The 13,605-nt window shown below is 36.4% G+C and overlaps 1 protein-coding gene across 1 annotated transcript; it reads left to right on the forward strand.

Annotated features, from left to right (window-relative positions):
• The first annotated feature begins 765 nt into the window (after positions 1-765).
• Positions 766-11,579, forward strand: SLC7A9 (solute carrier family 7 member 9). Its single transcript, XM_065641092.1, has 12 exons — positions 766-870; positions 2,007-2,154; positions 3,113-3,355; positions 3,956-4,081; positions 4,320-4,419; positions 5,610-5,654; positions 5,982-6,105; positions 7,836-7,939; positions 8,731-8,827; positions 9,650-9,799; positions 10,393-10,567; positions 11,515-11,579. The coding sequence occupies exons 1-12, from the start codon at positions 766-768 to the stop codon at positions 11,577-11,579; spliced, it is 1,482 nt and encodes a 493-aa protein (XP_065497164.1).
• Positions 11,580-13,605: the final 2,026 nt, after the last annotated feature.

Below are 13,605 nucleotides of genomic sequence, written 5' to 3' on the forward strand. Positions count from 1 at the left end.
GAGACTTTTGACTGAACCGGCTTTTTATAATCAAGACCTGACCTGGGCAATTTCCGTCACTATCTCAGGTTGGATTTTCTTCCAATACTATGGGAAACAAGCAAAATCCTCACAAAAATATCACGAGTCTACATTTCAATTTGAAAACAAACTGTTTACATTCTAATTCTAAACAGAACAAAACCTTCAGTAGACGACATTCACCCTTAGTCAACACCGATCGGTGACTCTCCTTGAGGCAAAGAGCTGCTAATTAGACAATTACCGGAGACAACTCTTGGTTTAGCAGAAACCTGCATCTCCCAAGGAACTGAGGCAAGACCTAATTATAGAAGATCAAAAAGAAGGTCTCCTAGATAAGAAAACAGACCAGCTCTTGGGAGAAAGATTAAATCTGTCTGGACCTCTGGAGGAATTCAAAGGAGGGACGAGCCACAAACCCCAGACCGTTCCAGTAAGAACATCCTCTCCGGATGTAACCTGAGATACAAGGACATTCGCTGCCAGGTGGGTATGAAGAAAATACAGAGTAAATAGGCCGGATGAGATGAAGTAGACTTAACCCCTCCCCAGTTTAATCTCCAGGTAGGTAAGGAGATGGAATTCCTCTGCCTGTGAGCCAGTGTGTTTGTGTGTGTGTGTATAGTTTCTGGTGATATTCAACTACAATATTTTGTACCTATATATATTGGCGAAACTCAAGCAAACAATACGCTGGACTGATACTTGTTTTTACTTCCTTAGAGATTTCAACAAGTAAACCAAATGGGTGAAGAAAGCTTGAGGAAAAGAAAAGGAGAGGACAACGGACAAGAGGATGGCCAGTCCATTCAGAGTGATGAACCCCAAACAACGAACCTACAAAAACAGGCAAAACTTTTCCTTCCCCCCAGTCAGTCTGTGTGCGACCGAGGGGCTGGCAGAGCAGGGTATCTGTGCACACACATCGTACAACTGCAACCGCACCCCGGTTTAGCACCCATGTACTAATATCTTGACAGTGTGGCTCGTTTATGTTTTAGGAAACTGCTAATTCCTAGTTAAATAGCTCTGATATAAACACGATTACTAAGTAAGAATATGTATTTATGTTCTTGAATTATCTGATAACTTCGAAGTTGATTAAGTGAGACACTTGATAAACTTTGTTTCTTTCCACATGCACTTCTCAGAAGCTGAAGTGGGTTGTTCAGCTCGTTGCTTCGGGAAGTTTGTTAGCGTTTTTGGCCATAAAATAGTCACCAGTACAGAAAGACAAGTGGAAATTTGTCTCCTCCAGAAAATAACAGCTGTTTAGAAAACAGGTGTGCCACTGGCTCTCTGACAAGTCGCTCAGGAGGGAGTGGAACTCCTCTTTACACAGCCTGGAAAAAGATTCTCTGTGTGGTTTCAGTGTGGTGCAAAGAGTGGCAAAAAATTGATGTTATTAGACTAGCCATAACTAACAAGAAAAAGTAAGTAGCCCATGCCACATTTTTTTCAGCAGATGCCTCAAGTTTTAGTGTTTTTCTGACTTTGTAATGACCTATGTGTTACATGAAACTACTATCTCTTTGCCGCCTAGCACTATCAAGATAACTCCTGTGCAAAAGTACCTGAAACTAGGAGAGGAAAACAACTGCTAAAAGAAACAAAACAAAACACAACTCCATCCAAGAAAGCAAATTTTTGAAGCTTAGAAAATTCAGCATTCCTCAAGTGCTCATAAATGAATTTCAGAGTTTAAACAAAGAGTGGAAAGGGGATGTTCACCTGTACAAGGTTAGATTTGAGAGGCAAAGTCCAAATAATTGTACTTTTTGAAAGAGCAGGAGCATGCCGCAGGGTGGGTACGCATCTTGGAAAGAGAAACTTCACATAGTTTTATGTATTACTTAGTAAAAGCTACATGTTGAAAGCCGAAAAAATAAAATCGGTAATGATAATTACTGTCATTGTATTAAACCAGTAAGTAATTATTGAATTATCAGAAATTGCTTTACCACAATGTCTCCTTTGATTTCCAGGTAGGCCTCATCAGTGGAATCTGTATGATTGTCGGTACAATCATTGGCTCAGGTATCTTTGTTTCTCCAAAATCAGTTCTTGCCAATGCTGGAGCTGTGGGTCCTTGTTTAACCATCTGGGCAGCCTGTGGAGTGCTTGCAACATTAGGTAAATGAGACAACAAACAATATGAATCTTCGCTTCAATCTTTTTATCTACTGCTTCTGCATAATACTCTTATTTCACAAATTAGCTAATAGCACCTAGACCGAAATCTATCATATCCTGGTAAGTGTAGCAGTGCTCAGGCAAAAATTTTAAATATGTGCTGGTTATAAAAGATAAAATTTTGAAATCGTAAAGCACATTTTCAGTTCATTTTGAAAGCAAGTTTTAGTTTTGCTTATTCATCCACTAACTGCAATAAAGAGAATACTTTTCTACTTAAATCACAGACAAAATGTGAAATTTACTGGTAGTGAGGTTGGTAATGATACTATTTTTCTGCTTGTGTAATTGTATAAATCTAACATTCTATCACCTGAAAATTTAGCACTAAGCACCTCAAAATATTTCATGAAGTAAACAAAACCAGAATTCCTTGGGCCTTGAGTCAGATACACAGCATACGCAAACAATGTTTTAAGCAAGTTGCCAGCTACAGCAATAAATCCAGAAATGCCACTGTACTTTAAAGCTGAGCTTAGTAGATGTTTTACCTCAAAATTGTGCAGCAAGTCCATTTTTTTTACTCAGGTTTCCAAAAGGCAGGTCAGCCACTGCAGTTGTCACCTGGATGCTTCTTACAGTGTTGGTTTCGTAACGAGAAATCCAATATGAAACCAGCATGTCTGTACTATATTTCTGAAGTCTGAAACACCAATTGTAGTTAATTCTGGACTGTAACTTCATAGTTTCATTATATTTTTTCCAATTGCTCACAAGTAAACAAAATATAATTTTGCATATACAGTAAAACGTACAGAAACATAAGACTAATGATGCATTGCATATACTTATTTCCTTAACTATTCTACCTATTAAAAAGTGACAATCTGTTCTAGTCACTGATAGCTAAAGAAGTCTATAAACTAAAACAATAATAAATGCTCTTCTTGTTATTCAGGTGCACTTTGTTTTGCTGAGCTTGGCACAATGATCACAAAATCCGGGGGAGAATACCCTTACCTTATGGAAGCATTTGGCCCAATTCCAGCATTTTTGTTCTCTTGGACAAGCTTAATCGTCACAAAACCCAGTTCGTTTGCCATCATTTGTCTCAGCTTTGCGGAATATGCGTCGGCTCCTTTTTATCCAGGTTGCGATCCACCCCAAGTTGTCATCAAGTGCCTGGCAGCAGCTGCCATTGGTAAGATTCGGCCTTTTTAAAGAAAGAGGCGAGATCCCTAATTGCAAAGTGATTTCCATTCAGCCCCATCAGTGAGTGCATTTCCGCCCACTACAACTTCAGTAGGTGAATTGTCATTAAGACACCAGTGACCCTACACTGAAAGCAACAGTAAACTTTGGAAGATGGGACAGCCAGTCCCTCCCACAAGAACTAATTCAATAACACATAAGAAGGATAGGTTTAAAAATGGTTTGTTCCTAGTCTAAGTTTCTTTCATTCTTTATTAAGACAGATACAGCTGTGTAATGAATGCTTATCTCTAGCAGAAAACGAAGAAAAATTAAGTGTGGAGATGTTTTTTCTGTATTTATCGGAATGCTGTGCAACTTCAATATTTTTTTTTTATTAAAGGTACTATAAAAATCTAATTCGGAAAACTGTTTTTCCTCACTATTTTAAAAGTTATCTAGTGTTTTTAAAAACCTGTATCAATAATATGGACAAACAGTGGGAGGAAAAAGCAGTACAGTAAGGGCGGGGGGAAAGAGGCTTTAAGAGGCAACTTTTCTTCAATTCTGAAAAACTCAATACAGAAATTAATAGATTTCTTTCCTTTAGTTATAATTACAATAGTGAATTCACTGAGTGTGAAGCTGGCAAGCTATCTCCAGAATCTTCTCACGGCTGCTAAAATGATCATTGTCATAATCATTATTGTAAGTGGAATTGTTCTCCTTGCACAAGGTAATTAGAAATACTTTACTTGCAAAAATTACTTTAGCTTCTGCTATGTCAACTATAAAATTTTCCACTGAGGGGTGGGTGGGAAATACAACACTACAGAACAATTAATAAAAACTGGTATTAACTGATTTTAACAGATGTTTCAAAACATGAAACAGATGTTCAAATGTTTCTTCATCTGATGGGGATTAAAGGAATTAATTGCAACACTGATCAGTGATCTACATCTTGTTTGCAGGAAAAACTGAAAACTTTGAAGATTCTTTCAAAGACAGTAAAATTTCTATTAGTTCTATCGTTTTGGCATTTTATAACGGACTCTGGGCATACGATGGATGGTAAAGTATCTTTACTAATCACTAATATGGACAGATTTAGATTTACATTTATGTTCCACATACAACATTTATATTTAACACTCAGAAGAGTGCTTTCCAGAATTATTTTCCTAAGAATAAACTTAGTTACTGGCAGGAATATTTACCTTAATCTCTGCCACATTCCACTAAGGAATTTACATGTTTCATTTCCTGAAACTAGAGGGAATATCAGTTGGTCTACAGCTCTGTTGGCACAAATTTGATATCAAAGTCTGATCCATTAATGCTATTCTTCAATGTTCAAACTCTAGAAGTTTGCATGTAGAGTCATATTTCGGAAGGAATTAAGAATATAAATCTTAATTTACAACACAGCAAGTTCCATTTAGATGCTTAAAACTGAATTTATTTTTAAATGTGTTACTCTTTCAGGTTCTATTTCCAAGCTTGAGTGTCTCACCTCAGGCATGCAAGTCTGCAATTCAGACGCTCACCTAGAATTTCTATGGCAGCAGGGAAGCTGGTGCCTAAATAACTATTTCAATATGTAACCACCAGGCACCGATGTTTGAAAATCAGCTTGTTGAACTGTAAATACTAAACTCCTCCTCACATTTTCAGAAGTGGATGAGCAAAACACCAACCAACCAACCAATCTTGTTTCAATCTGATCTACGTGCTCTAGCAAAAATTATAGTTCCGATAAGCGGAATACTTTAGAAGGTTTTCACTAGTTTTCTAGACAATATGACTTACAGAGCAACTGTGAAACATTAGCAGACTTGCTCTAGTCCCTGCAACAAGCACATTTGTGCCTTTCTTTGAAAAGACTCAGATACTGCAAAGCTTGAAGTTCAAAGGCAATCCTGTAAATTTGAGATAAATGTCTGCCAAATTTTCATTTTGTTATCCCGGGATATTTTTATCCAAGAACTAAGACAATCTCATTTCAAAATCTCGGATCTTCTAAAACTGTGAGGAGGACCTGATAATGGAGGAAAAGGTGGTGAATCAAGAGGCTGACATTTGGATAAGCTGCTCATAGTTTTTTTGTCCTGCAGTTTTACCACTTAAAGATTGGTTGTACCATTTTTTAACTGAAAAGGTAAAAAACAATAACACAAGAAATAACACTTGACTCCATAATATATTAGTATTTCAACACATGACTGCTAATAACATTGTATGATAGTTTTTTCTCCTTTCAGGAATCAACTCAATTACATCACAGAAGAACTTAAAAATCCTTACAGGTAAAAACTATGTAGGAAAGCAGTGTTTCTAATGACAAAAATCAAACACTTGATATTTTTGTACAAGCAGGCATATATTTTGGTTTGTTTTTAAAAACAATGGTTATTCAAGGTTTGAGCACTGACAAAGATAATTAACCTCTTTTACTTAACTTTGCGTAAGTTTGTAGTTTTCCTTTTTAAAATCCTGTTTTCCATGGTTAGACAATAAAAAAATGTAAATACACCTAAAGATCATATGGGGAAAAGTAAGAGACCACAGTTTACTATGACAGCTCTCTGAGTGATATGGCAATGCTGACAGAGTCTTACTTTTGCATTCTTCAGAAACCTACCGCTCTCTATAATTATTGGAATCCCCTTGGTTACAGTTTGTTATGTTCTGATAAACATTTCGTATTTCACCGTAATGACTTCAACAGAACTCCTGCAGTCCCAGGCAGTTGCTGTGGTAAGCCACTTTATTTTGTAATAGAGCATCTGGAGAAGGCTGTGTGCATTAAAATATCTTCAGCAGTAACAGGACCAAAAAAGCAGCTGTAAATTTTCTTAAGATACAATTAATTTCTGTCTAAGCTGCCAGTGTCACCTTTCCCCCCATAATCTAAAATTTATTTCAGTAATGCTTAATTTAAACAATAGTTCTGTCATACCCCAAGGAAAAAAAGTGGAAATGAGAGTAATGTATTCTTCAGCTAACATTTTGTAAACTCTGCAGCTCAGAGTGTTTTCCATAGGTACTGAAAAGACGGAAGGAAAAATAACATGTGACTGCCACTTTGCCCTTTTCAGTGTTTCCAGTATTTCTAAGAAATAAGCACAAGCAAAATAGCAGTAGATCAAAGCTGCTTGTTCTGGAGATAACAGCAAATAGTCCATAATTCACTTCCTCCTTATTCTTGCTTTTTTGCTTCACAAAGCTAAGGAAGATCCTTTCTACATTATTATAAGACATACTAGTACAGGCAAAATTAAAGATCGTATAAATTTCTAAAAATCTTACCAAACACACCTGCCCCTTCAGTTCCACTCAGTAAGTTTTCCGTGGGACACGTGCCTCTGAAACAACTGTTGAGAGGTCATGCAGAATGTGTCCTAATGTTAGTTTTTGGGGAAAACAAACTGTACATGACATGGATGCAAAACACAGTGTAGCACAGTGAGGAAGTACACTCACAGCAAAATACTTAAGAATGTTAAAAAATAAAATCTTCTAAAATGTAGAACTTTGGTGCATTTTCAGCATCTTGCTTGCATTAAGAGGTAGAGCAATGTATATCATGTTATATCCTAAGAACCAGTTCTCTTCAACGTGCCCCTAAACTTACAATCTGTGCACAGCACCCATCAGCTGGCACTCAACTCATCAGACCAAATTCACATCAAAATCTGCGAACTGCCACTGCGCGGCAGAAAGGCAGCGTGGCAAGAGGAGAGCGCTGTGTAAAGAGGCCTGCACGTCTCTAAGCAGACATTGTGCTTAGCACTGATGAGTGTCCTGCTACTGGACAAAGAAATACCACTGATATTCTGCTTGTGCATTTGCTGAAAAAAGGTAACCACTCTCCCAACTAAAAATCCAAAACCTGCCTGTCAAAAAAGTTTTAATTCAGATTTATTTACAGTACATCAACATACCTACATTAGATCCAATCCGCCCTGCAGTAACAGCTGACGTACCGCGGTACAGGTGACATCTGAAGGGCACTGAACGACCGTAGCGTGTCCTTGACTCTCACCCCGTGGCGCAGGTTGCGGTGCCGTCACTGTGGTTGTTGCTCCTTGTGCGCAGGCTGAGAGCAGCTGGGGAACGCGGGGCGCTCTGCTGCAACGTTATCTCGCTTTTTGTTTTGCAGATGCGTCCCTAAACCACAGGTCTTTAATAGAACTTAATTTTTGTGTATTTTTTACATCTGTCTCCCAATGTTTCCTACAGATGCTGCATCGCAAACACCATGAAAACGATATTCCACTCTTTATAGAGTAGTTCATTAATTAATCCGACCCTTCATTTGGTAAAACATTCTTTTAAAAAGTATGCAAAATATACAACATATGTTTTTATTGGTAACATACCTTAGATACCCATTCACTGTACTTTCAAAGAGGCTCTAACATTACCAAATATACCAAATGGTAGCCAAAGTGACAAAAATTATTCATTTTAATCCCCTATCCCAGACATTTGGAGATAGAATCCTTTATCCAGCCTCCTGGATAGTTCCTCTATTTGTGGCCTTTTCTACAATTGGATCTGCCAATGGGACCTGTTTTACTGCAGGCAGGTAAGCTCCCATTCTAACTATCTTTTTAAAAAAATTAAAGGATAGAAAAAATTATATATACACATTTATGTATTGACACACATATAGACGTTCTTCTGATCCAAATGTACAAAATGTAATTAAAAAGTACCTGCAAATTTAACTATAATGTTTTATTTTCAAAAAGAAGCAGTGGCTATGCAAACTTGAAAAATTAGAAAATAATGTCTCATTCTTAATTCAAAGCAGGGATAGCACAATAGTTTTTTTCCACCTCTCATCAACTTTAAAGCTAAGAATTAAACAGTTAAAATTACCAGAAAGAACGTGACTACACAGTAATGACAAATATAAGAACTGGAAAGATAAGCAATTCTTTTCTATCCGTTGCTCAATGCTTCCATTCACTATTGAAAATATTTAAAATTTCAGCTCCATCTGAATATGATAGGGCTGTAAAGACCGATTTTTTTGACAGAAAGTTGGCAACGTAGCTTTTTGATATGAAGCAAATTAAAAAGAGAATATTTAATTAAAAGGGACACAGCAGCTTTTTTTTTTCCCAAAAAATTTAAAATTCAATGTGCAAACTAATGTTTCTGAAATTATTTTCACATTCACTGCTTTAATACTGGTTATTTCCCTTATTTCAGTCTAGTACAATATTCCTTAAATCCCACTACGTATCAAAGGAAATACTGATGAAGATGTAGCCACATAATAAAACAAACCTGAAAATATTTTTTTAATTAGTAATGCAATTTAAATCTAGGTGCCACACTAATGAGATTGCCTTGTTTTTGTTTTGTCAGACTTGTTTATGTTGCAGGTCGTGAAGGGCACATGCTAAAGGTTCTATCCTACATTAGCGTTAAGCGTTTAACACCAGCACCTGCTATCATATTTTATGTGAGTATTTTAAGTACACAAAAATTATCAACAAAAATTCTCCAGTAATACATGCTTTCACAATTTCTTACCAGCAGTCTTGACACATATCGTTGACTATCGAGACAAGAAAATTGCTACATACATACTAGGAAAAAAAGACTACATAAAAACCCCCCAACTTCTCCCTGTGAACAGTTTCATTCCAGAACTGGATTTTAAAATAAAAATGTTTTTAAGGATCCACAGCATGAAAACAAATTAAAAAAATTAAATGAATTTAAAAAATTAAATTACTGATAAGCCTTAGGTAAATCCTTTATTTCACAGGATGCCTGGAAGCAAGCTTTCACTACACTGCTTCCTCCCTGTGAGAATGCATTTACATCTCATAAAAAAAAAAAATCCATTCAGTAAATCCATTTAAAAACAGATCTAGAATCTTATTATATTTATATATTTTACCTATTTATCTTCAAGGCAAAACATAATCAATTCAAAATTCAATTGCTCTGTCAACTCCCAATAACTTTAATAATCTAAAAATACATTTAGTATCTTCACTTTCTCCAAGATACTACATCAACAACAAACCAGATTAACACATACATATTTTAAGTCTTTTGACTTAAATTGGAATTAAGATTGCGCACAAAAATAAACGCATGTTGGCAGGATGTGGACACCCCCTTTAATGGTCCTGCAATACACTTACAAACGTTTCAGAAAAAGCATTCCCAGGTTGCCCTCTGGGACACTGTGACCAGATGCCCATCCTGAGACACACGTAACATTCACCCGTCTTTTATAACAGACCATACTGATTTTTGTTTTCATTTTTAGGGGGCCGTTGCTATTATTTATATTATCCCTGGTGACATTGACACACTCATAAATTATTTTAGTTTCGCAGTCTGGATATTTTATGGTTTAACCGTATTTGCACTCATTGTTATGAGGTTTACCAGAAAGGAACTCAAGAGACCAATCAGGGTAAGTTCAGCATTCGGGACAGTTTTTCCTCCACTCCCATAAACACCGAAACAGGAACTCATCCTAACTATTTGGATATTTAAACACCATCCTCAGGCAGACAACTCCTTTTTCCCTGCCCCCCCTCACCTGAAATCTAGCCATTTATTTGCAGTTTTTCCTCTTTGTTCCAATTTTGCACTAGGACAGAGCTCACAAGGACTGGGAGAAGATCACACAAGGTTTATTTTTACTTGCACAGACCATGGGCACAAGCCAGATTTTCAGGGATGTGACATTGCAGTCAGCAGACTGCCACTGACAGAGCACCCAAAATAACACCCAGATTCACTACACTGTAGTCAGGTCCCACATCATTAAAATGCAAATTTTTACACGCAATTTGTAGTATAGACAAAAAGGTCTTGCTCACTGATTTAGCAGAACAGTTCTTCCCTATCCATATTCCTGCTACTCTTTCAATTGCCCCATCCAATTCCAGAAATTTTAAAAGGAAAAACTGTGTAAAGCACTGAAAATATCCTTTCATGTATGAAACTTCTGTAAGAACAGGAAAAGAATGACCAACTAATTGTGTGCATTGTATCTTGCAGATACCCATCATCATTCCAGTCTTAGTGACATTAGTCTCCATTTTACTGGTGTTGGCACCAATCATCAGCACACCTGAACTGGCCTATTTGTACTGTGTTTTATTTATACTTAGTGGACTTATAGTTTATGTACTTTTTGTTCATTTTAAATTCAACTGGCCCCAAAAAATATCAAGTAAGTATATCTTACACAGCCAGCTCCAGATTCAACAGAACATTGCTAAGCTTTAGATTAATTACCATAATGAAGCTCATTATATGCTCCATCCCATCTAAATCCCATGAGCAGGGTGTGGAGGGAGGCAATTTCCCAGAGGGCATATAGCGAGCTTTACTAAAGATTGTACTTTACTCCTTCCTTAGGGGAAAAAAAAAAAAAAGTGTCCGACTTCAGGAAAAACAAAATTTAGTTCACAAAAAAGCACTACATCACTGCTGTAGCACAGAGAAACGGACTTTTAAGATGAATAGAATTATTTTATCTGTAAGTTAGGTTTTTTCCGATTGCCCGTATTTCAAAACATTACTTCAGCCATCAACTGAAGATTAGCAGACATACATTCTTATGCCACAAAATACTGTGCTTTTAGCTCAGGTCATCGATTTTACTATACTTACTAAAGAAAATGTTAACAGCATTAACACCAAAAATAACCACAGTGCTTCTGAGTAAATGAAAGCTGCAAGAACCCAGTGTGACCATTTATAAAACGGTTTTGCAGAGTCTCAAGAGAAACTCTTGGCAATTATCTCAGGGAAAACAGGATACACAGATATTTCTAAAAGGGAAAGTGGAGTCAGCTGAAGAAAACAGTATTACTAGTTCTACAGACATGAAATAGATCCATCATCTGTTTCTCGTGCCCCCTGGGATTATTAAATATATAATTGTCCAATTAGCAGCATTGTACTCTGCTAAAAGCAAGTTTAGAAACCCTGGCATGTTGCAGCTTGAATCTTAAGATTGTTTTTACTCTCCACCCCTTATTTTTTAAGTTTGAGATATCAACACAGAGAAGACGACTACTCACAAGGATATTTTTCTCACCTAGAAAAATAATATAAGTCTCAATAGAAATACTGTTCTCTCATAAAGCCTCTAACAATGACTTTTTTTCTCAGAGCCCATCACTATGCACCTTCAGATGCTTTTGGAAGTTGTTCCAGCAGAGGATGTTCCTGAATAAAACATTTTCTATGTACCAGGTTGTTTTTGAGTGCTATACTGGTTGAAGGAGATCCAACTTAGTTTGGCACACATTTATACTTTCTAAGTTGTTATGTTCATACTGGTGTATTATTTTCGCAAACACTTTAGTACTTGAAAAATAAGAATAAAAGATTTCTGAGTCCAGCAGAGCTGTTTTCATTGTTTGCTAATGTTATGGTATCTTGTTTTCTGCATTAAAGTTCCTCAAAACAAACAAGAGGAACTTTTCAATTATGAAGACGGCAAAACTTACCAGCACCACTGTCGAGATGCTTTTGATCACACTGCTAAAAGAATGAAGCAGCTCTTATTTACAGCATCATGTTCAACAGGCCACACAGAACGGACAAAAATAACACAAACTCAGGCTAACTCTGTTCTCAGTTGCTCAGACCAAACACTAGCTATCAAAAAAATGAAAGACTGTGGAAGTGAGAATCAAGTGAAAATGGAAAGCACAGTTGATGGGACAAGGCTGATATATTTTTTTTAATTAAAACAAGATTATACATCTCCAACACCATCCAAGTTACAAAGCAATGAGCAAATGCCGCAGAAATTATCCTCAGCATGAATGTGACTTTACAGAAGTAATATCATAATCCTAGAAACACTCTATTTGTTAACTGATGAATTAAATACAAGAAATAGATACTACATTAACATATAGATGCAAGCAGCTTTTACTCTCCTTGCCCAAGAAACTTATGGATTCTGGGTAACATTCTTTACTATTCCCTTGGTGCAAATGCATAAAGAAAGGAATTTTATCAAGTCACTTGTCAATATTTTAATGTGATTAATTTGAGAAAGACTGTTTATACTGGAAGCACAAAGTCTTCTCAACAACTTCTAAGCACATTCATCCTAAATATATAACACAAGAATAATAAGCAACTGGCTTAAGATCATAAGTTCATACTAACTCTAGCATAGCAAATTCAACTAAAGCAGCTATTTCTATTATCCTGCAGCCTCAAAGAAATAAGATAGAACTTTAGCTCCCATATACTTCATTTTGCATCTACCTACATGGAAAATAATCCCACAGATGCATTAAAAAAATGATGGGTTGTGATTCATTTGAGGATGATTTTGTTATTATAGTCAGATCCATGAAAATATCAGCTCCACGTGCAACCAGGGTAAAACAAAAGCAAAAAGAAAGTTAAGAATATCTAAGGAAGTCAATGGAGGGGGAAAAAAAAAAGTAATTATGTCATTACATATAAAGTGCTTACTTGCCACAGTGTTTTGTCTCAGTCACACTATTACAACTGCTGCTCCCCCAGCCCAGTTAGTAGAAACATCACTTCAAAGAGAAGGACTATAAGGTTCAGGGAAAGACCAAAGGAATAGAATAGTTTTGTATAAAGAATGAGTATCTACTACTGTTTTGAAGGCTGAAATAGAGATACCTGACTGGGGGACGACAGGAAAAATGATGATAAAAGTGCACAGGCAAAGTCTTAAAGTGACAAGAAAAGGGGAAAAAGCAAGCTATTTCTCCTATATCTTGAGGGTACAGGATTTCAAGCAGACAGAGCAGAGATGGCCTCAAAACACAGGAAATAGTGGTTCTTAACAAAAAATGCTGACCACTGAATTCCTTAGTGCAGGAGCCATGTTAGAAGTTGACATCAGTTTCAAAATACAACTAAACTAATTCAGCTAAGAATCCACAGAAAATCTCTTGCTCATGAAAACTCAAGATCAAAAGTTGCTTGAGGCCAGAAGAATATTCTTGGAACGTTATTGCTACATTTTTTTACACTGTTCTTTATAGACTGCTAAGAACATATGGTTAAAACCAGCTTTTGCTTCTACCTCATATAAGGTGTCTTTTCAAACAAAAATTACAGATAATTTGTGTCTTTTAAATAACCCACTAGATTTATCTACCAGCAGAAAAATGATCTTACATTATATTTAGATAGCAGGTAAGTGAAAGAAGAACAAAACACAAAGGCAAACATCCTGCCCCATCGCTTTTTCTTTCAATT

This window comes from Caloenas nicobarica, chromosome 9 (assembly GCF_036013445.1).
Source record: "Caloenas nicobarica isolate bCalNic1 chromosome 9, bCalNic1.hap1, whole genome shotgun sequence".
Taxonomy (NCBI): domain Eukaryota; kingdom Metazoa; phylum Chordata; class Aves; order Columbiformes; family Columbidae; genus Caloenas; species Caloenas nicobarica.

Coding starts and splice junctions, on each gene's coding strand:
- SLC7A9 (XM_065641092.1), top strand. CDS start 766: ATGGGTGAAGAAAGCTTGAGGAAAAGAAAAGGAGAGGACAACGGACAA. Junction 3,356..3,955: donor CCTGGCAGCAGCTGCCATTG/GTAAGATTCGGC, acceptor TCTTTCCTTTAG/TTATAATTACAATAGTGAAT. Junction 4,082..4,319: donor AATTGTTCTCCTTGCACAAG/GTAATTAGAAAT, acceptor TCTTGTTTGCAG/GAAAAACTGAAAACTTTGAA.